This window comes from Solea senegalensis, linkage group LG8 (assembly GCF_019176455.1).
Source record: "Solea senegalensis isolate Sse05_10M linkage group LG8, IFAPA_SoseM_1, whole genome shotgun sequence".
In the NCBI taxonomy this organism is placed as follows: domain Eukaryota; kingdom Metazoa; phylum Chordata; class Actinopteri; order Pleuronectiformes; family Soleidae; genus Solea; species Solea senegalensis.
The window spans coordinates 1,706,852-1,731,552 of NC_058028.1; the positions used below are offsets into that span (position 1 = coordinate 1,706,852).

Genomic DNA, 24,701 nt, shown 5'->3' on the forward strand with positions numbered 1-24,701 from the left:
ATTTTGACTTAAAGAAACCACACACAGTTACTAAAAACCATTAAATTAAAAAAAATCAATAATCAATCCAAACAACCGAGAATCTTAATGCATTCTTCAACATCATCTACACCATCAAACCATAAAAATAAGATCAAAAACATCACACCAGCCGGTGTAAGATGTTACAACATCATCAAGGATTACTGAAAGTGAAAGTTTGTAACAAAGACGTTTTTCCCATCATCAAGAACAAAGAAATCAAGAAAATCACCCTAAAAAGTATACGACGACATACTAAACTATGACTTTTTTGTCAAAATTTGGACAACATACTATACTATGACTTTTTTTGACTGATTTTAAAAAATTAATTAAAAAGAAATTAAGAAAATCACCCTTAAAAGTTAGTTAGAAATAAAACAAACAAAAACTCCCATAGTATCTTCATCATCATTGGTCACAGAAAAAAAAATCAACAAACCCATATTGGTCAACCTCTACAAAAGACTGTCCTACAGTGTGTGTGGCTGTTTATTTGGCCCAGGCAGTGCATGTAATGAGCGTGATAATCTGACATCTGACATCAGGTCGTATCTTCATTTCGATTGACTTCAGAGAATAATAAAATCCTCTTCCAGGTGATTCCGATCCCGTAGGTTCATGAGTAAACACCATTAGGATTAGCAGCGTGACAGTTGTTGTACCACCATGCTCCCTGGTAGAGTTCAGCACAGTTTTGTCCACTGACGTCCTGGTCTTTGTCAGATGTACAGAACTTCATACCATCATAGACAGTGAATGAATCTCCTGAATAAAAAAGAAAGAGTAAAGTAATGACTTCATATCGCAGAACCTGTCACACTTATACTGCCCCCTGGTGCTTTTCATGAGAATGAAAACAGCCAGAGCAGACATGATTTCAGTTTTGAGAGATCTCAACTCAAGCTGCACGATTCTGGAATAAATGTGAATCACAGTTTGTTTGTTTTTTGCTTAGAATTGAGATCACGACTTGTGAGGTCATAACCAGGGAAAATGATGTCTATTTGCAACTCATGAAATAAAATGCAGAAGAATCGTTACCATTTAGAAATGAGATCACGTGTAGTTGTGAATTGAGATCATGTTTTTTTTTTTCGTGCAGCCGTAATATCAACATTTTCAAGTCTCTGATAAACTTGCATTCACTCTACTCCAAAAAACACTTAAACATTGCAACAAAAAAAACACAACTTCAAAAGAAACATGATATTAAAGTTGATAAATGTCAGATTTTTGTACCAAAATCACTCTATAAGCAGAATCCTTTGTTTTGGAGTCACATTTTGACTACTGTTTTGGAAACAACAGCTTTCTTGACATATTACCGACTATACATGCCGCTGGTTATATCCTGTACGTCTATTGATTTCAGCTGCGTGATGAAATGGTGTTGATTTGATTCCAACTGCCAGAGTTGGCACCAAATCAATATTTGGATCAGTCAGCACATTCCTGCCTAGATATACTAGGACTAAGACTCACCAGCAACATCTCCAAGTCTTCCATTTCTGAAGAAACCGACTTGAAGCTTGTAGCCGTCTTCCTCCGGACCCACAGAAAAGGTGGAATAATAGACGTAGGCCTTGTTGCCCTCGAAGTCCTCCATCTCTACCTTCAGTTCATAGCTCTTGCTCTGAGTAAGGAGATGGATGTTCTCCAGCCCTGGAGGACAAGGTTGATACGCAGGGACAGTCAAAGACAGAGAGATTGACTCGGGTCATTTGATGAGATCTGTGATGAAGCAATAAAGTCTGAACTCTTACCCAGCCAGAATTCTCCTGATGGTTTTCCAAATCCAGTTCTGTATCACGATGCCGTCTTTTCTTCTCTGAAACACCTGCAATAGATTTCAGCGTTAGGTGAAAGTTCTCTAATCTAATCCATCACCAGCTGTAGCATGATCAAGCATTGTTTGTTAGCCTCCATTGTACATGTCAGTGCAGTCACCTGGAGGAAACACCGGTGCACAGATGGCTGCTGGGATCAGAGCGAGGAAAAGAATAAAACCCTGAAATCAAAACACAAAAAAACAGGAATAAAACCCTGTGTAGGCCATGAGTGTCTTGACTCAGTCAGGCATCAGAACATTAAAGTCATAGACTATTCAAACGTACAGCATACAGAAAAAATGTCAATACAATATCGACAGGAACCTCTACAGCCAGATGTTCCTGCCAATATGAGCAGATCCTACACTTTCACATTATTTTCTACATGATTCCAGTCAAAGGGAGCCTATGATGTTTCTTTCCTTGTTGTGCTGCCTCTTGTCTGGGCCATCATTGTAAATGAGAATTGGTTCTCAACTGACGTATGTGGTTCAATAAATGAATAAATAAAAACAGTTTTAAAACCCAGATATTTGTAAAGAGACACAGACTCAACATGCAGGTTCATCATCATTAGCAGGTTCTGTGACTGACAATTGAAATGTGAGAAACTATTGATTTGAAGAGTGAATAGGAGTGGTCTTAGGACAGACCCCTGTGGGACACCATCAGTTACCGAGGAGTGAAGCCAAAAAAAACAACAAAAAAGAAACTGCATCAGACGCACCAAACTCACCATCATTCCTGTGAAGTGGTCATTTACAGGTAATGGTCAGGATTAGCCTCTCTGAGCCGTTTGTTACTGCAGAACTGCCTACAGTTTGTTTTCCTGTTTCAAAATAAATACATTTGCAGGTTTGAGTGTCGTTTGTGTTCAAATAAAAGCTTGAGATGACACATGATGAAGATAGAAGCCAAAGAATAATATTGGGGGTGTGGCCAGAGGAAGAAGTTTGTTAGAAAGCCCGGGAAGATAAAAGTCAAACGTAATGGGAGGGGTTTATCCAGAGAGGCAGTACATACACCCATTAATACAAAACTACCAAGAGTTGGACCTGGATCACTGAATAACATTACTAGATAACCGTATACACTAGTTTTAACCTGAAAACAAATGTTGAAAATGGGCCTCACTCACAGCTCAAAGCTGGAGGTGGATCTTCCCGACAGATATCGATTGAGACACAGAGCCATCTGGTGTTTGTTTTTGGAATGGAAAATATATGGACGTGAAACAAAGAAGAATAAAGTGTTTTATTGAACACTAATAGTGATATAAAAGTCAAATTTAATACGTGAGAAAATACAAATGGCACAGATGTTTGTAAAATGTGCCAAATGAGAGCTCGCCTGTACTTTCTCTTTTTCTTTCGAGTTTTCTGCCTTTTTCTGTGAAAAAAGACAAATTTGAGGCTTTATTTCTGAAAAATGATAAAATGATGAGTAAAATTGTTTGTTAATGAGTGAGGGGGTAGTCAGCGTGCCCCTGAGGTCAACTGTGTCAACCACTGTCTCCGGAAATAAGTGTCCTGAAAAGATTAATGTTATTTATTTCATAGCCATATTCATTTATGTTTTTATTTATTCCATTTTGACTGAGATGCAAATCCTTTGATCTCAGGATCAAAGGATTTGCATCTATTAAATCTTATTCACTTTTTTAAGTCGATCTGTTCACATGAAAAATGACTGGGTTCAAACTAAAGATGCTAACTTCTATGTTGATGTAAAAGCTGAAATGTTCATATTTTTGTCTCATATTCATCTTTTGATGTCAAAAATAAAGGACTTGTCCTCACTGTTCTAATAGTATAGGAGAAGTGTATATGAGACACTTTTTATTAGTAACTTAATGTGGTTGTATGTCACTCGACAAAGAAATTGTAAGATCAGTCAAAACAGCTGAGTGAAATGTTTGACAGCTGATTAAACTCTAAACACTAAATTAATATCTACACTTTCTGACTATTTAACATTCAATATTTAATATTTCCCAAAGTGTGTGTGATAAAGATTCTTCTATTGACCACATTATTTTTGTTGTGAGAAAAATAAATGTTATCTCTTTCAATGATGTGTAATAAAACACGACTCACTTTGTAATTCTAATTTTTATTATACAGGTTGTGTTAATGTATAAACACAAAATGGTTATCACAACTATTTTGGATCAATGGTTCTTTCAGTGGTGAATGGGGCAACATTTTATTTTATCTTATACATGTGAAATCATTAGAATAATTGTAAAGTGCCTTAAAATAATACACATTTGAATTTGTTTGAATATCGTTTTGCTATATGAAGCAAAGAAAACATTCACATTTAAGAAGTGGAATGATCTGAACATGTGTTTTAATTATTAAAAAAACAATTTTAAAAATACACACACTGTGTGTGTGTGTGTGTGAACTGTCCCTTTAAAATATCCAGTTAGTGACACACACAAGTAAATTGAAATCATCTGTATTTTGATATAATATTACTGCCTTTAAAAACACCAGGACAGTGACCACAGTGTCATATGATGATCACATGTTACAGCACAGACTGTGTCTATCGTTTCACCACTGATTCAGACACTTCACTGTCACTGTAACTCTGACAGACAGACTCTGACACAGACTCTAACACAGACTGACAGACTCTGACAGACAGACTGACAGACTCTGACAGACAGACTCTGACAGACAGACTAACAGACTCTGACAGACTGACAGACTCTGACAGACAGACTAACAGACTCTGACACAGACAGACTGACTCTGACAGACGGACAGACAGACAGACTGACTCTGACAGACAGACAGACTCTGACACAGACTGACTCTGACAGACAGACAGACTCTGACACAGACTGACTCTGACAGACACAGACCAGACTCAGACAGACTCAGACACAGACTGACTCTGACTGACAGACAGACAGACTCTGACACAGACTGACTGACAGACAGACAGAGACTCTGACAGACTGACTCTGACAGACAGACAGACTCAGACAGACAGACTGACAGACTGATTCTGACAGACAGACTGACAGACAGACTCTGACAGATAGACAGACTCTGACAGACAGACTGACGGACACTCTGTAATGACATGTCTTTGAACATAAGGTAGAAAGCCCTGAAAAGAATGAAGACTTGTGTGAAGGCACGCACGCACACGCACACACGCACGCGCACGCACGCACACACACACACACACACACACACACACAGCTGTAGCCCTGAGTGATACAGACACAAGCTTTCACTTTGGTTGGAACGCTTCAGTAGAGGAGTCCGTGCAACCTCAACTCTAAAAAGTCTGCAGAGAGTTGAATGTTAGGTTGTGATGGAAAGTGTTCAACAATCATTCTGAAGCTTCCCACGATTCCCAATGCATCTCTTTTAAAGTAACTGTACAGATGAAGAACATGGAGTCTGCTGCACTGCTGCGAAAAAGCAAATGAACGAAGGACGACGACAACAAACGACAACAAAGAGGAATGAAGTCTCTGAACAAGGACTGAAGCAGTTACTGCAAAACTATTTGTGTTTCACAACAACGATTCACCGACCGCTGCAGAGGGAAATGAAAATGTGCACGCGTGTTGTGAAGGAGGACATGAAGAGGAAACGAGGGGCAGACGATCCACTGGGGAGTGACAACGTCAAAGCAGCTCGTGAGGCTGAGATTCCACAAGTCTCTGTCATTGATGATGATTTGACTGTTTAATGAGCACAAACATGCTCTGGAACACTTTGACTTTTTTATTTTATATCCAGTATTAACAGCCTTTCACAGCACACATGGCCGTGGAACAGTGCATTAGGGAAATTGAGAGGAGTTTATATTAACTGCATGGAGGCGACTGCAATGTCTATGCTGTTGCATATGTGTGTGATTACTGTGATAGCTCTGCTGTCATGATAAGGACGGATGATGGAAGCAGTGTGCCCGTCACTTGAAAACATGTTGGTAACTTGATTACGTTCAGCTCTATTATTACTGTCCTCTGTACTGTACCATCCTCCTCACTTCCTTGGAGCAGCAGTGCCTGAACTCACAGTTTGGGTTCGTCATCACAGGAAGACTTAGTGCAGCTTTTGAGAAGTCATGTGATGTCATGATCACAGAGCATCTGTGCGGGCGTGGCAGCCGTCACACACTCTGACGGGATGGTCCCAGCCTCGGGAAGGCACAGGCCTGATGTGTGTGGAGCAGGCGCCGCACACACCCTGTCCACACGCCCTGCAGTGGTGCTTGGACATGACTGGAGTGAAGGTTTTGGAGCACTGGTGACACTGAGTGATATCATGGTCTGGCACCCAGTAGTCTGGTCGAGCCACTTCTTTCACGAAACCTGAGGGGAGTGCACAGTCGGGTAAATGAGTTTTCATCTCCTTCAGATTTGTTTATGCTGACAACAGTGAGGAAGCAAACACATCAGTCAGCAGCCGTTAACTCTCAGATGGACGGACAGACAGCATTAACCCATTAAATATTTATTTATGGTATTAAAGTTGAAGGTGTTTAATCAAAGCGGTCAGGTGCCTTAGTATTATTATGAATACTAAAAGATTGTCGTGACAGAGCTGTCATCGATAACAAGAGGAAACAATACTGGACTATATGTAATCATTAGTGCTGGGTGTCATTCAATATTAATGTATATCACAATATAAATCAAAACAATTTCATTTATTATTTGTGATACGCTTAAAGATAAGCCTGGAGAATATGGCTTCTAAATAATATATATAATAATGATATCACCTAATAATAATAATAATGATAATAATAATAGAGATGTATGTGGACATAAAGTTTGTTTCTCTGGACTCATGAAATGTTTATACTGAAAATACACTCCACAATAAAATTCTAGTGTTTATGCATTACGTGATCTTAAAATAGACTTACAACCTTTCATTTAAGATAATAGCGGCTTTATTTCTTTGGCTTTAACTGTTAAAGTCGATACAAGAATCCAGAAATGTGCTCTGACAACAGAACCTGGGACTGTTCCACAACTGAATGTGAAGTTGAAAATGTTTACAGAATCTTCTACATGATGCACTATAATTATTATGATTATACACACTTTTTATTTACTTATGTATATAGGTTATTATGGGCCACTGTTGTGTTTGCAGTGGAGTCTGTTTAGTCACACCCCTGATGTTGATGAAAATGACTATAAATATGGTCAAATTCTGCTGTAACTGTAGTGACTGTTCACCATATGGAGCTGATTCAATGTAAATGGTCTGTATTTATAATGCTATAATAACGATGACCACTCATGTTTCATACCTGTTCACACAGCCGCTGGTTATCAATCCAACAGCCTTTAAAACCAGGAATACTCATCACAGACACCTTATCACAACATGACGATATCAAAAGACCAAATCTCGTCTCGTGTCATGATATAGATAATATCCATATATTACCCAGTCCCTTTAAAATAATGCATGTAAAAGTTTCCGTTGGTGAATCAGATGTTATAATATGATGAGTCTGTTGTATAAAATCATTGAAACTGCAGAGATAAAGGTGTGTGCTGCACTCACAGATAGGATAGTCTGCAGCTGTGGTCACTAAGTCCAGTGTGGTCTGAGCCACCTCCGTCACCCGGCGAGCTATTAGACCACGAGGCTCCACCTTACACACTGAACAAAATCAAACAGAGAAACAGAGAAAGACGCATGTTAAAAAACTATAGCAAATTGCAGTATTTGCTCAGATTCATCACAGTTAATTGCATCTTTTCACATGGGCTGAGGGAAGGTGGGTGCCCATATCATAACTTAATGTAAAGCTAAATGTTTCAAATGATTTGGCCATTTTTAAAAGCAACAGGTTCTTTAGAGTCTGTTTGTTTGCATCACTGCCTTCGAGACACGTAACAAGAGCCACTCCCACTCCCCTCCCCCCCCCGCACAAGTATAACATTAAAGAAAGGTTTCTGAAAAACAACATCATGTTAAGATGACATATTCATATACTTTAATAACTTTGCTTTTTACTTGACCCCACAGAATGTGTGTGTGTGTGTGTGTGTGTGTGTGTCCACACTTGCTTGCAACAGAGACCCAAGTTGTGTGAACGGGGTGAAGTGTGTCATCTCTGATTGCCTCGTTTCAAGGTTTTCTGTGTTGTGTTAAAACTTACTCTGACTGCCACTGTCAGCTGGGCCTCCCTGGCGGTAGCAGGCTTTACACACCCTGACAGGTCCACTACCCCAACCCCGCTCTGGGACCGGCATCCTGTGGCTGGAGCACGGGTGGCAGAAACCCTCTCCACAGGCTCGACAATGGTGTTTCCTCTCTCCCTCCTCAAACACCTTCTGACAGCCATGACAGGCCTGAGGAGGAAGACAGACACGATCAGTACCACAGATGTTATATGGCAACAGTAAGTGATAACATAATAAAGTGAGTAATATTCAGCTGCCGAATGCTGTTTTTATGTGTCTCAGCTTTAGTTCGTCCAACTCACAGTGATCTCTACGTTGGGTCTCCAGTAGGGCGGAGCCACCTGGTCAGTGAGCCAAGCAGTGACCGCTTTGGTGGGGCCAGTGCTGTACTCTGACACTGACTGAATAACGTAGTTCATCCCGTCCAGGATCCTCTGGGCAGCATTCTGGTGGTTGGCCAGGTACATGTCCGACTGGAAGACAGAGCAGAGTTAAAAAAAGAACAATGGTGCAGAGGGTTAAAGGGTAAAGACATGGTTGTTTTTTTTTTAAAGCCAATAAGTAAAGAACAAGAATCTGTGACACGACTGGGAACATGGATGTGTGGTCAGGGGAGGCAGCTGAGGTAAAAGTAAAAAAACTAATAATGATAATATAAAATGCTGTCTCTCTGTATGTCACCAATATAATGCTTGATACATTCATTACACCACTGTCTGTTTATTATCTTTAATGAATGTCCATCCATACATACATCTTCCACCGCTTCAGAGTCCGAGTCAGTCACAGAACAAGATTCCACGTGTTTAACACATCAAAAAGACATATTTTCTACCATAATATCACAACAGTAAAGTTTCAGAACAGATGATAGACATTTATCGAGACATACTGTCCGATAGTTAAGACAGATTAAGTGACAAAAAAAGGTAAACTGATAGATTTGCTCAGGTGACATACAAAGTGCAAAGACAGTCAATATGTCAGACACAGACAAACAAAGCTGTGTGAAGCAGCCACCATCAGCCATTCTACCTCCGTCGACCGGTGAATGGAGATACTTACGCCCTCCCAGACATGCTTGACCTCAGATCGCACCACATTGCTCTCCGGGTCCTGGTTTCCCATCCAGTACTGTCTGCTGCGGTAGATGACGCCACAACTCGCACACTCCAACACATAGCTGAGGGGGGGAAACAGACAGTTAATAAGGTGCAATGGAACATATACATGGAGTGTCACTTACAACTTAACTTCCTGTCAGTTGTCACAAAGGGGAAACTTGGGCTTTTCAAGTTAACGTTAGAGATTCCAATAAATCAAAAAGCATTCACGTTGTCTTTTAGGAGTTGTGTTTGGATTTATTTAATTGTTTGTTGAAGAATTACAGATCATTACAAAATCATTAAACTACATATATGGAAAAAGAGACAGCACCAGCTCTAACACATACACAAGGTGTTAGAGGAATATAGCAATAGAGACCTCACTATTTCACCTCACCACCCCCACCTTAAATCAATTCCATGTTACAGCCCTCATAACAGTGTGTGTGCGTGTGTTTTTGTGTACTCACCCTGACCAGGCATATTTGGCCAGCCCAAACCATGGGTTGTCACTGGAAGCCGATGTCTTGGGCACAACTATCACCTCTCTGCCTCCTTCATAGCATCGCTGCAACACAGAGCATAAATGAACGGGTTCGAACAAATCTGACACATGTAAACAGTGTTCAAGTGTCAGGAGTCACTCTTACTTTACAGATGAGGACCTTGTTGTTGTACTGATGAGCAAACTGGCAGAGTCCATCTGCCATGTGAGGGACCCTGTCTCTCAGATGGTTCATTCCATTTTTACAGCGAACACTGGAGGCGAAAGAGAGAGAAAACTCTGATGACATCACATGGAAGAGGCGGGCTTTGTCGTGAAATAGGACTCAATTTCTCACACTCTGCACCCAATCAGCTTTCTATGAAGAGGAAACACTTATAGGAGACTTCAATGTCTCTTCTGAAAACACCAAAGAGCAGGGATAACCTCCAATACTGAGAGTCTGTCAACTGAGTGTGTGTGTGTAAATATGCATATTCCATGTCGTTTTATTTTAATACATTTAGATTTTATTGAATTGTCAGGCGTCCTGGTTAACCAGGACAAATTCCCTGAAATTCAAGAATGTGCTGACACATGTGCTGACACTGGATAATGAACCCAGGAGGCAGCTGGAATTTTGAGATCCATGACGTCGCTAACTCTCTTAAAAACATACCTGTGATATTATTGACCATTTTTATCTCGATTTGGTGTACGAATTTAATTAAATGGTTGTATATTGCCGTTTTTCCACTACCCAGTTCCAGCACACCTCGCCTCGGCTCAACTCAGTCTAACACAGTCTAGCGATGGCAGTGAATGTGAGTGTGTGTGTGAGAGAGAAGACGCTTTTCTGTACTTGGACCTGGAGCAGGAGAACTTCTCCGGCTGCCATCTTCACCAGCCTGGGAGCGTTCATTCTGATATATATATAATATAATATAATTCTAATATAATGGTCGGGCATCAATGCTTAATAATAAGCAAAAATGTATTTGCCTCATTTTGACTGTGAACAAAAAACAACATTAGACATTTGCGCTGCTATTTAAACATTTACAGTCTCAACATTTATGGCCTACAACTCTAATGATGTTTTATTTGAAGTTTTGTTTTGTTTATCATTTAACTCTGGACTGATTCATTTTTCACTACACATGCATCCAGTGTGAAACAGGCCTTACTTGCAGCTGAGGCAGAGAGCAGAGCAGGTGAAGTACTCATCAGGGAAGAAGGAGTGCAGGGTCATGTCACTGTCAGACAGTTCCCCACAGAAACGCTCACTCAGAGCCTGCGGAAACAAAGAGCCGAGATTTCTTCATCTCTCTGGTGAATTTCACTACAACTTGACTTTTTGTGCATTAAATACCACAGGTAGCTTCTATTACTTACTTCCAGTGCTTGAAACACTATCCCAGGCTGTCGGGGTGAGCGTGTGTGAGTGTTTTTTACTTGTTGGCTAACGGCCTCCAGCAGGGTGTTGTAGTTCGTGGGAGGTGTGATGGTCTGAGTGCCTATGTACTGAACTGAGCTGAAGGCCTCCATCCCCAAACCCAGGTCATGAAAACGCTTCTTGAGTAGCGTGTCGGCATGGCCTGCCAACACAGAGTCTGCAAGGACAATTAAGAAACCACAGAGCAAGATATTAAATGTATCTTGAAAGGGGTAAAGAATTGTGTGAGCAGTGATCATTGAGGCTGATGGCCAAACTAATTGAATTATTGTAATTAATCATCACAAATACAAAGTGAATCCACGTGGGCTTCAAATGTCAGCCTGACCTCAAACACAGTTCCCATTTATTTATACTTTATATCACCTTTTCTAAAGTCAGAGTGAGTTAGTGAAATCCCTGACCACTGACCCATGATCAGGGTCATCACTGCTGAGAATAGTATATTTAATTTACTTTTTCATTAAACCAAAACAATCTATGTTTCCATGACTTTGATAAATAAAATCATTTTATCTGGCCCATCTGCAATATCACTCACTTTAAGAAGCACTGCATGCATTTACATGATTTCCTTCCCCTACCGTGACCCAGCAACTGAGTGTGTGTTGTCTCTTGGAAGATGATTACAGCGGGCCCCAGAGAAGACAGAGGTACATCCAGACCACAGCGGCTAGAGAGGGCCCTGAGCTCCGGGGTGAAATGCTTCAGGTAAGCCCCAGAGGCGCTACTCAGGAAATGGAACATGTCGTTGTGGAGGCGTTCAGCTCGAGTCCGATAGATGACAATATCAGACACTGCTAATACCTTTAAGACGGGAAAATGGAAGACATTTTCATTATCAAAATAATAGATGAATCATTTTGACTGTTTAATTGATATTATTGATATTATTATTTTTATAGAATATATACGGTAGTAATGGTATTATGGTGGTGGTGGAGATGACCACTGTGATACTTGCCGTCACTCCAATTTATAAACTTATGATTTATTTGACCACTTTTGTATTTATCAAAAGTTGTTATTAAGTTATTATTATTTCTTTGCAATGTGTTCTTGTGTATTGGGTCCCCCTGACACACATTGAGAGGTGTGGCCCTTCTCTGGGGTGAGTCTGGGGTGTCTCTTCTCCCCTGAGCAGGAGCCAAAGAAAGCTCTGGGAGGGGCTAACTGAATCAAAGGAAATCATGTGGGGTATCAGTGTTAATACTGTGGAAATGACTAGAAATAAAATCATTGTATGGGTAAAAACAATACTTTCAGTACACTGTGAAACTGCAGCAGGACACAAGACATCCGTTTTGAAGGAAATCTATTAGCGGTCTGAATGATCGAACCTGGAAATGCATGCAGGACACATTGACTCATACATGAACTTACCTTCAACAGCAGGCGCATTCTCTGGTTCTGATTCGCTGCAGCTCCCAAAAGACCTTCAGTGTCCAGGGCGACCAGTCTGAGAGTGGGGTTATACGCAGCCCATACTCCCACTGTACATGAGCTGGGGGACTTTGAGGTGAAGAACACACTCTCACCCCCGAACAGAATGTGATTGAGGGTGTGGGACTTACCATCTCCAGTGTTACCAAAGATGGAAAGGACTTTGACACCTGCAACATCCCCACACCTGAGTCTGTCCACAAAGTCAGACTCATCACGGACCTGGAGGGAGAGGAGGAGGAGGACATGAAGCATGGACTGTAAATTAACATCCTGCTAAATAAGGAAAAGCATTGTTGAATTTGTGTGAGTTAACAAGACTTTGACTGGCTGTTAAGAAAAGAGAAGAAATCTGATCACAATATAACATTTATATAATTCAATATCACTATATATAACAATATAAATCAAATCAATATTTCTGTCAAGCTTTAGGGTCTGGCCTATAAATAATATCTGGATATTTTTAGGTCATGTCCCCATATATGAGGTATTTGGGGACATGACACTGCACACAGGTTGTTTCTCTGGGCTCTTGAAAAGTTTTCTTTTGAAATATTTGTGCTTCTCAAATACAATACACTGTAAATCCACTCTAAAATAAAACATCTACTGTTTATTAGCTGTATTGAACTGTATTACTGTAATAAAACACAGTAATTAACTTTATTTCAGATCATTCATTCACCTTCTCTCACATTATCCTCCATGAGGTTACCAGGTTCATATCGTTGGGTTTTTTTTTAATGTTAAATGAAAGCTATTTATTTATTTATGTATGTGTGTTAGAAACAATGAAATTGACTATAAATATGGTCTAATTCTACTATAACACAATTAGGCTTAATTTTGTCAGTTCCATCCATTCTTTAATATTATAATGAATTTATAATAGTGTATTTCTCTAATTTATACATTACATAATACTGTGTATGATGATCAATGCAACAGATAACTTTAATCATGATCATATCCAAAATCTCAGATGATATCTTGTCTCATGTCACCTTCACAACACCCATGAACCTTCTCTGTGGTCTTCCTCTTTTCCTCCCAGAAACTCCATCTTCAACATCCTTTGTCCAATATAATCACTATCCCTCCTCTGCACATGGCTAAACCATCGCAACCTTTACTTTTGTAAACCATTCAACCTGAGCTGTCCCTAAAATGTGCTCATTTCTAATCCTGTCCATCCTGTTCACTCCCAAGAAAACTCAGTATCTTCAGCTCTGCTACCTCCAGCTCCACTTCCTGTCTTTAACATGTTGAAAAACATTTTCCAAGGTCAAATTCAAGCATTTTTCAAGCATTTTAAAGTTATTTTAGTGCTTTTACAGGACTCTGCAGTTGTGGAATAAATTAATATGAATATAAACATAAAAATGATTATTTCACATTGAAGGAGGATAGTCGGGTTCACACACAAAAGCATGGACCAGGTCCAGTTTTTAGTGTTTACTTATTCCGCCATGTAATAAGCAAGTTATACAGCCAATAAGCTATTTTTATGAAATAAATAGTCAGGATTTCAAGCATTTTAAACATTTCATCCCAAATGCAGGGACTTTTCAAACCTTGAAAACACATTAAAAAAAATAAAAGCATTTTCAATGACATCAAGCACTCGTGTGAACCCTGCTTATGGATTGTGCCGCTGACTCCAGGCCAAACATCATAGCAGGCTTCTCTACCATCTTGTAGGTCTTCCCTTTCACTTCTGCTGCTATCCTCCTGCAAGACATCAGCCCAGACAATCCACCCATTCCACTCTCTTCTTCGCCTCTCTAGTGTACTGTCTATTGCTTTGGATGGTTGACCCCAGGTATTTGAACTCGTTCCCTTTCTGTAAGTCAACACCTTCACTATATTATATCACTAATCACTGACACACAGGTCTCTTCTCTCCAGGCTCTCTTCCACCTGTCCCTTACGATCCCTACAGATTACAATATAATCTGATAACAAACAAGGACTATATGTAATATAAAGGCTTTATAGATTAACATTGTTCAGTTCTGTCTTGAGTGCTTGCTAGGCTACTTGAAACAATCATTAAAGAGCCCAGCAATAGCAACAACACAATAAGAGAGTCCTTTCCTGCATGACTCACCAGGGAACTTCCCAGTGAGACACACACGTACTCTGTGTACATGGCTATGCGCTCTCTAACCTTTGCTAGTGGAGACCTTTGTTTACCATGACCACGGTTAATGTAACAGACTAATTAGCAAGCGAGTTATGAAGATAAACACACGCTCTGGTCCCGTTAATGTTGCTGTTTAATGCGCTAAATTGGTACATATCGATACCGGATTGTATTAGTGGCAAGAATTTGTTGGCATTGGCCTTCATTAGCATGTTTTTAGCATGCTAACAGTTAGCAACCCTTAGCTCAGCTGACGTTAGCTAACTTTACCTGTAGCTTTTCTTGTTCATCCACCAACAGGAAGCTCCGGGCGCCGCCTGGAAGCTCCTCCGGCTTCTTTGACTCGGTCGACAAATTGTCCATTTCCTTCAAAAGTATCTCGGACATTATTATTTAGTCGGTCACATCTTAGTGACGGTGACGGACGAAAAGTTTAACACGACTCCGACACGAACCGTCAATCACAACAACAGCGCGTGTGTTAGCGACGCTGTGGGAGGGGCTAAGAACGTGACGTAAGACGCACCACCACAGGTCCCAATAGTATGTGCCTGCAAGTGCACGAGCACCATCGTGTGGTCAAGATTAGGAACAACTTCTCTTCTGTTGTGTTGTATTCTATTCTAACTATACAAATCATGGAATAAATAGGAATAACAAATATTAGAGGACACAAGGATTATGCGGTAACACTTTAGATTAGGGAACACATATTCACCATTAACTAGGTGCTTTCTAACACGCAAGTAGCATACGAAGACCTTTATTAGTAATTATTAAGCACATATTAACACCTTAATCAGGAAAAATATGAATATTTGTCGTAATAGAGGTAGAATAAGTTTATGTAGAATAAGGTGTTAATATGTGCTTAATAATAACTATTAAAGGGCCAGTATGCTATCTATGCATGTTAGTGAGCACTTAGTGAATAGTGAATATGTGTTCCCTAATCTAAAGTGTTACCGATTATGCTTTAGAAATCTTAACTTGATTCTAACCACATTCTGTTCCACCAAATAAAGCTCAACATGTGTGTTTAGATTTGAATGAAGCAACAACTCATAGAAACATATCTGTGGTATTTAACTGACGGAAGTACTTCAGGCTCATTGGAGCTGCTTGATAATGTTAATTAAATATTTGTGAGCACTGATCTATAATTATCACAAGAGAAGAGATTCCTTCATATATATATATATACACATATATATATATATATATACATACATACATACATATATATCTATATACACATAGGTATATATATGTATGTATATATATATCGCAGTCTGGGGTCACAGTCTTTCTCTGGGACAATTTGTCTGAAAGAATCAATGTAAGGTCTACTTCCTGCCCATTGCCCATAATTAATGAATAATTAAAGCTGCTCAGTGCATCTCAGTCCCTGACATAGATAATATAACATTAACCACCTCTAATGTATGGTTACATAGTCCCAGTGTCTCTTAATTTGCCCTAAAATAGACAACATTGACATGTTTAATTGCCCATAACTTAATATGACACAGTTTTCTAACATTCCTGCAGTGTGGATTTGACCCACATCATGTCTGATTGTGAGATTCACATAAATAAACCTAACCTAACCTGACCTAACCTAGAATAAACCTAATCTGACCTCGAATAAACCTAACCTACCCTGGATGAAAGCTAACCTATAGTCTATCAAACAATGATGATGAACTGGTGTGTGTGTGTGTGTGTGTGAACAGTCCTCGGATAACCTCGCCCATCCTTCTCTTGTGTCCAGACATTCACACGTGAATCCACGACAGAGGCGGATCCACAGTCTGACAGAACAACTGTGGAACATCTGCTTATGAACCGGATTTTCGGGCTTGGATTTGCCTTTTCATCGCGAGGCGGGGCTGTAGTCCAGTGCGCGCGCTGTCCCCGCCGGTACTTGTAGTGCTCACCTCCTCGGCATGTTTCATGTTGACATGCGTAAAAAACTACACTTCCCCAAAGCTGTCACGGAGCGCTGCCGCCTCCTATTGGCTGTTGGCTCCAGCCGCAGCCCCAGAGAATGAATGAAATTGAAATAGCTGCTACATTACATGTACAATACCGGGCTCTGCAGTGTTGCATTCTATCACACTGTATCAAAATGGCCACAGCGGTGCAGAACCCCCTCAAAACGTAAGTACAACGCGTTTCCTTCCTGAGTGCTTGCGCTGGTGATGATGATGCTGCTGTGCATGCAGTCAGAGCCTGTGACCATCAGCATCATTACCTCCACATCTGCACATGCAGCACATATACACAGAATGTCAGCGGATGAAAATCAGCCCGAAACTTCAGTTCTATGTAAAGGTGGCGGGTCGTGTCGCGTTTCGCACGGACACGGGGCGGAGAACCGTGTGCCGCGCGGTGAATTCACACGAGCCCCGAGCTGAGAGCAGCGTGTGTGCACAGATATGCAGGAATGTCGGCGGTAGATGACCCGGCGTGTCCTGACCGGTGCAACCTGCCAACACCGCGGTCAAAGGCAGGTGGAGGAGCCGGAGGTGTGCACCTGTGTGCGGGCACAGACACAGAGGGAACAGGTAGATCCGCTGCGTGTCTGCAGGCTGCAGCTTTACCTTCACTCACCTCAACCTAAAGCTGAAAACACACCGTGCATCTCAGTGGACAACAGCGGGCTTTATTCTCTTGCGTTAAGTTTATTTTATTTTATTTTTTTTGCGATGACCCCTTTGTGCGTTTGCTGGGTTTAGCGGAATGCAGACGCCCGGGATTCCCGGCCGGAAAACGGTTGAGCGGGTGTTTGAACACACGCAGATTCCAACCGCGGGGACTACGTTGATTAATAAATAATAATAAATACACGAGCGGGGAGACTTTCAGAGAACACCACACATTCATCTTATGCAGTTGGAAACAAAGAAAGTCACAGAGCAGGGGCGCACATCGTGATGCTGTGCAGGTTTTACATCTTCTGTCTGTCTGTCTGTCTGTCTGTCTTTGTCTGTCTGTCTGTCTGAGACGCAGACACTGGCGACATTTCGTGTAAACCCATGAACGACAGTTCTGTTCTTCCCAATTTAAAAGGAGCACTTGACAGCACAGAGTGTTGCAATCATAGCTGCTCATTGGGCAACTGTGAGCTGATCTGATTGGCTGTGATAATATTCCACTCAAGTCAATTTACTGTTACAGTGGTCGTTTGTTTGTTTGTTTGTTTGTTTTTAAAAGTAAGATTGTTCATTCTTTGGCGTAATGAATGAGTGATGATTGGCAGTGTGGATGGAGAGGATGAGAGGATGAGAGGATGAGGCTGTAGCGCTGTATGTCCAGATTTGAAAGCATATCTTCTTCATCTTCTGCTCGATGTGATGCTCAGTGAAGTTGAGCCAAAGTGTGGCCTGGATGTTGCCAGAGGCCCCCGGTGCCGCCATGCTACACACTTAAATAGAGTGATTTGCATTTGAACATTGTTATTGTGCCAGGAGGGGACCAGCATACTGTATGAATACATGAACTGTGCTTTCTTTCAGCATCTCCACAGCAGATCACCTGTATTTTCAGTGATGCGCATATTTAATGTGGCAGAGATTTATTTATCCCTCCTGATGCAACACTTCCCCCCCCCCACACACACACACATTTGTCCAGTCTTGGGCCCAGCACCAGGATTACACTGTATGTGGGCCCCCTGTGGCAGCGTCCAGTTCACCAAATGAATGGGGAACAATGGGGATTGCGACAGGATTCAAACCAGAAACCCTCTGGTTACGAGACGAGTTCTCTTTCCACTTGCTGGATTTATAACAATCTTATATATAAGATTTATAAGAAGCAGTCGTGTTGTCCGTGAGAGTGTCTGCTGCTGCTGCTCGTCTGAGTTGTGTGTTTTCATCACTGTAGAGATGCCACCATGACACAGACCATGACACAGACCATGACACAGACTTGGTTTTGTGGTCACTGCACCGCCATTGATTTGTGCTAATGAACGCGTCCTCAAACAAACGTGCTATTAGAGGCTCACAAACTGGGAACCCAATTTCAGAAGTATTTCTAATAGTTGCCCGTGTGTGTGCAGCGGAGGCTTGATTCGTGTGCAGCTGCATATCAGCTCACTCTCAGTCGACTGGGCCTTTCCTCGCAGCTCTCACTCTGTCTATCTCTCTGCTGGATTAAAGGCTCCTTTAATCTCGCCTTCGCCTCTGTTCCTCTCGCCATCTCTTATTTCCTCTGCCTCCCATCACCCCTGCCACCCCATTTTCCAAGTTTCCACCCCTTCCCCGTTGGTGTATTTCTTTATCTGCCACGCGTTTTTGTTTTTTAACCATTTGAACGTGAAGCCCACCTCACATTTATTTACATTGTCACTTTCTGATGGAACATGATCACTGTGCCCCTTTAAATCTTATTGGCTTTGTCGGGACTTACTGGTGATTTGGATTTCGATTATTTACTGACACAAAGTGTTTGCAATCCACTGCATGTAGATAAGAAATGATGGTAAAACAAAGTGTCAGTGTAGTCACAAAGGAAACGGTCAGTTCAGTCCTACATTTGAAATAAATGGAACAATAAATAAATGTGAAATGTTTAATATGACTTCCTTGCACTGGTTGGAGATGCTGTGTGGTATTGGCAGCAGTTGTGGCAGGAACTATATATTATTCCTGCATTGCATGACTGAACCAAGCTAAATGAGTTCAATGTAAGAACTGTGTGTGTGTGTGTGTGTGTGTGTGTGTGTGTGTGTGTGTGTGTGTGTGTGTGCAAACAGCCCTGCACCATGGCTGGAAGCTGAAACTGCACCCTGAGCATCCACTTCTAGATCTTTCCTCCGTTTTAATCTCTCCTTTTCATTCTCTCAATTCTGCATTTGTGTAGTATCACTCTGGAGAATGGGGACTCACACACACACACACACACACACACACACACACACACACACACACACAGTTGCACTCTCTCATCAGTAAGCCTGAGGTCTGATGATTTTAAGGGTCTTTCTTTTTGCGATTTATTCCATTCGTCGTCCTCTTATTTAGACTTTCTATCTGTTTTACTGTCTCATTGTTGAGAGACACACTCCAGTATTTTTAGCTCTATGACCTATTTCTCCAGTGCTACCTAACTGACTGATAGTCAATTCCGCTGCTTTGGGAACTTGCGTGATTCCCAGCCAGGAAATCTCTCCTCTGCATTATTCCCCCTCTCTAGCCATTTATATTATTCCCAGTGTCGCGTCCAGTGGATCTGTTTCAGGAGTTGTGGAGGGTGGAGTCTACCCAAACCAATGGCTGCTCCCCTCTGCAGCACTTTAATAAGAATGCAGACAGGGTGGTGGTGGGGGTGGGGGATAGGGGCAACTAAGAAAACACACACACACACATGAACACCCAGATACAGAGGTAGGGAATCCATTGCCATAATAAGAGGCCAAGTGCAGTGGTGATAAATCTCACCTGAAGGAGCTGTTTGGAGGCAGATTGCCTCACCCTGATGGAGTGCCCCCAGTACTCACTGCAGCAAGCTATGGACTATATGCACCCACAAATATAGACCAGGATTGAATGCACTCCTCAATACCACTACTCAGCATGCATAAATAGGTCTGTGCATGTGCACGAGTAATTAGGTCTGTGACCGTAGACAAAAACACACAGGAAGCCACAAACATTCACATGTTTATGGTGGATAACCACACCCAGTGGACGACAGGAGAGCTGCACGCAACTCCATTCAATCACGCACACACACACACACACACACACACATGCATGGATGCGGCGCTGTGACAGCAGTTTGGGGAAACTGACGTTGCCCAGCTGGTAGTGTGGCAGATGTCTGCTGCCACACAGGCCTGTCTGTCCTTCTGTCTGTCTGTCACTGTCACAGGGAGTGTGAGGCCTCTTCCTCTTTCTGACTGACACACACACACACACACACACACAGGTTTGAGCAGCGATCCTTTTCAGGACACACTTTGACTTCCACTCATTTGGAGAGCCTCCAGAAAGCATGATCACCACCCTTAACATAACCCGTTAACCCTTTGCACCATTCTTTTCTAAACTTTCCTAAGAAATGAGGTTCTGCCTCATTAGGAAGAGGTTTTGGTTTCCATGAGGACTACCGGTCCTGACAAGGCCAGTGTTTATGCCAGAAATGGTCATAGAGAGTCAGCTAATACAAGTACACACACACAGGCCCGTACTCTAACCCTAACCATCCTAACCATTGACTCTCAAAAGCCTTTTAAAGTAGTGAGGACCAGTCAACGTGTCCTCACAAGGTCACAATGTCAGCACAAAGACAGGTTTGAATCAAAATACTACAGACAGGTACACACACACACACACACACACACACACACACACAGAACTCACACCTGTACCTTCATTTATTCTACTGTCTATACATATAATTACAGGTGTGTGTGTGTGTGTGTATGTACATGTGCAGATTAGTGAAAGGAAAATAAGACAAATCATTTTACACAGAGAGAGACAGAGAGACAGACAGAGAGAGAGACACAGCAACAGAGAGACAGACAGAGAGAGAGGAGAGAGAGAGACAGAGCGACAGAGAGAGAGAGAGGAAATTGAATTGAGGGTGGTGAGGATGGGGTGGGGGGTAGATGATGGAGGAGGAGGGGTGAATTGGTTAGGGTGATATTGCATAGTGTAATATGTTGAGTTCAGCCATGGCAGAGCTGTGCTGGGGGAGGGGAGGAACAGTACAATAGTAGGCCGCTTGATATTAGTTCTCCACTGTCTGTGTGTGTGTGTGTGTGTGTGTCTGTTTGTGTGTGTGTGTGTGTGTGTGTGTGAGTGAGAGAGAGAGAGAGAGAGAGGGAATAACTGCACAGATGGACAATGGTGGAGGAGGCAGGTGTGTGTGTGTGTGTGTGTGTGTGGTCTAGGTGCACAGAGTTGTGCTTTTACAGGCTTAAAAGCACACACAGACACACACACACACACACACCTTATAGCTGTAGTCTGTGTAGTGTTTGCTAACAAATCCAAAGTGTGTAACATGTGAACATACACTGTGCACTCTGCCATCGTGACTCCTTTTATACATGTCATTTATCTTGACTTTAATTACCTCATTAAAATAAAAGACGATTTTCTTTTTAAATGATTTCTCATTCTCTTCAGCTTTTCCAATGACGTGATTTCACCTCTAGGGGGAGCCCTCTATTTTTCTATTAGGTGGAGAAGCTGCTAATTGATGTGGTTAAGTGCAGGTTAACCATAAACTGCTGCTGGCATTGTGTGCATGTTTGTTTAAGCAGAGTGAGGAAGCAGGACTGCTGCTGCTGCTGCCACTACTGCTGTTAATGCTGCTGCTGCTGCTGCTGCTGCTGCTGCTGCTGCTGCTGTCTGTGTGTCAACTGTCTCTCAGGAGCACACACGTGTTCTTGTATTTGTTACCTCTGAAGGTTTTTTCTGGTGTAAACACTGGCCTTGTCAGGACCAGAAGGCCTCATGGAGATCAAACCTGGTCCTTATTTCTGATCAGCTGGCCAGGTTTAGGGCTAACATTTGAATTGTGGTTAGGTTAAGTTTAGGTTCAGGGTTTTTGTTAGACTGTCCAAATGAATAGAAGTTAAGTCCATTAAAGGAGAGTTGTGCAAACCTGTGTAAAACACAAGCTTCCATACCATGTGTGTATGAATGACACTGGTGTACATGAACATATGTCCTCTCTGAGCGTAGTGATGTCCACATTATTTCCTGGCACAATGATGATAAACCCTGGGTCCGAGGACTCCTGAGGGTCTGTGGTTCACTGCCAGGGGTTTTCAGATTCCATCCTGAATCACAGGGGGAGGGGGGTACTGTGCCAATCTCAGCTGACAGGGCAATAGGCGGGGTCACACCCTGGACAGTTTGCCAGTCCATCGCAGACACACACACACACACACACACACATAGAGACAAACATATATATATGTGTATATATACACATATATACATATATGTGTATATATGTATATATATACACATATATGTATATATATACATATATGTGTATATATATATACATATATGTGTATATATGTACATATATACACATATATGTATATATGTATGTATATATATACACATATATATACATATATGTGTATATATGTATATATATACACATATATACATATATGTGTATATATGTATATATGTATATATATACATACATATATACATATATGTGTATATATGTATATATATACACATATATGTATATATATATACACATATATACATATATGTGTATATATGCCAGTTCATTGTTAGTATCTCTCTCTGCTTGTGAGTCTGTTTGCTTCCATTAGTGTAAATTATAGCCACAGCAAACCTTAAATAGAAATAAATATTGAAAACGTTAGCAAATTACTTTTAATCGTGGTTATAAAGTAGAAGATGAGTGAGTGAATGTGAGTGAACGGTGGTTTTTAGTGTTTAGTGTTCTCTCAACTTCTCTGTGCTGAGTTTGGTTGGACCACAGACCACAGAGCAAAATCCTTGATCTACTTGTGTATTTGAAATGTTTTCTATATACTGTATAACCCATGTATGAATGTTTGCATTTCTGTTCTGTTCTAAAGTTACATTTGTGTGTGTGTGTCTATAAATAATGAATAAGTAGAAAAATAAAGGTCAGAGGAAGATGATGTCTGTTAAAACATACACATACACACAAGCAGCTGAATGAAAGATAAGGTTTCATGCATTGATATGCCCAGAAATCACAAATACATGATCACATACAGTTCTGATTATTGCGTTTTTTAAATGTTCTACTTGCATTTAATAATGATAAAAATAATAATGATAAAAAATGTAGTCCATGCCAGATTATCTGAGGTGAGTTCACGGCTCTGTGATCAGAAAATCTTCATCATCTAAAACGTCATTGTGACACAAAGACAGACGAATGAATGAACGAGTATTTTAGATTATTGTCCTCTAATCATCTCAACTGCAATAATATTAACATTAAAAAGAAGAACATCAGCATATCCTGTTGTTTAGTCTGGTCTGCACTCCAGATTAGATAAAATAAAAACAACAAAAACTAAGAACAAATATAAATAAGACAGCAAACAGAACAGGGAGTCATGTATTTAAGAAGTGACTCTGTGTCACAAACATTGACCTTATCAGGACCAGTAAACCAAAACCTGGTCCTAATGAGGCTGAAACTCAAGTCAGAGGAACTGCTTAAGTTTTTCTTAAGTCTGTAATTTTACATTACATTGTCATCTGCTGAGTTACTTTGAAAATCAGAACAAAGGGTGACGGAAACACACAAACGACCTTCGTCTATACACCAGTCATACACAACAATTAATGAAACACAACATCATACACGTATGATTCAGGATCAAGGACAAAACCAATTATGAGACAAGCAGTCACATCCACCAAGCGAGATTTCCTCTCCCTCACAATTGACAGAGATTTCAGATTAATTAATTAATTAATTAAATGAATCAGAGGCTGACACAAATGTCAAACCCCTGAAGACAAAGCCGATAAGACAAGTAAGGTAGAATAGCACTAAGGTTAACTGACACACTGGGTGTATACTGTATGTTGTAGAAGTTGATTGTGAAAGAGTCTCAGGTGTGCAGAAGGGAAGTGTCAGCCACACCCCCATGGTTTACCTGCCACTCACACACATGCACATTCAACAGGGGAGGGAAAAAACACAAGGAAAGTTGTTTTTATGTTCTAATTCAAAATATTCCTTCATTCCAATTCTTAATTCGATTATAATGTGTTGTCGACGACACTCATACAGTATCATCCCTCAGAGTGTCAAACACTATTTCTATGAGCCAACTGTCACTAGACATCACTTGTGCAATAACCATGTATTTGTACAATAATCTCTCTTTCAAACCCTTGCAGTTTCAAGTCACTTCAGCACTTTTTTGTATTTATACTTTACATTTACACATACTATTCAGTTAAACGTATTTACTGTCTGTTATTTTATTATCTGATGCCATAATTGTGTTCTGTA

At 40.9% G+C, this 24,701-nt stretch overlaps 2 protein-coding genes and 1 pseudogene across 2 annotated transcripts in view; 1 reads left to right on the plus strand and 2 right to left on the minus strand.

Annotated features, from left to right (window-relative positions):
- Positions 1-418: 418 nt before the first annotated feature.
- Positions 419-3,047, minus strand: LOC122773508 (annotated as a pseudogene).
- Positions 3,048-5,029: 1,982 nt separating this feature from the next.
- On the minus strand, positions 5,030-15,169 carry si:ch211-11n16.2 (zinc finger FYVE domain-containing protein 1). Its single transcript, XM_044032763.1, has 12 exons — positions 14,949-15,169; positions 12,470-12,751; positions 11,671-11,893; positions 11,026-11,243; positions 10,818-10,924; positions 9,797-9,905; positions 9,617-9,714; positions 9,106-9,223; positions 8,343-8,513; positions 8,016-8,208; positions 7,415-7,513; positions 5,030-6,201 (listed from the first exon to the last, which is right to left on the minus strand). The coding sequence occupies exons 1-12, from the start codon at positions 15,063-15,065 to the stop codon at positions 5,969-5,971; spliced, it is 1,968 nt and encodes a 655-aa protein (XP_043888698.1). The 5' UTR covers positions 15,066-15,169; the 3' UTR covers positions 5,030-5,968.
- A 1,465-nt stretch (positions 15,170-16,634) lies between these two features.
- dpf1 (D4, zinc and double PHD fingers family 1) overlaps positions 16,635-24,701 on the plus strand; it is a 38,556-nt gene continuing 30,489 nt past the window's right edge. Inside the window, 2 exon segments of the mRNA XM_044032746.1 lie at positions 16,635-16,649; positions 16,651-16,841. Coding sequence (XP_043888681.1) covers positions 16,635-16,649; positions 16,651-16,841 — 206 coding nt within the window.

What these genes read in the sequence shown, in the direction of transcription:
- si:ch211-11n16.2 (XM_044032763.1), bottom strand. Translation starts at nt 15,065, where the DNA reads ATGTCCGAGATACTTTTGAAGGAAATGGACAATTTGTCGACCGAGTCA. An exon ending in ACAAGGTCCTCATCTGTAAA is followed by an intron (nt 9,715 to 9,796) that starts GTAAGAGTGACT and finishes TCTGTGTTGCAG; the next exon opens with CGATGCTATGAAGGAGGCAG. An exon ending in GCCAAATATGCCTGGTCAGG is followed by an intron (nt 9,224 to 9,616) that starts GTGAGTACACAA and finishes TCCCCCCCTCAG; the next exon opens with CTATGTGTTGGAGTGTGCGA.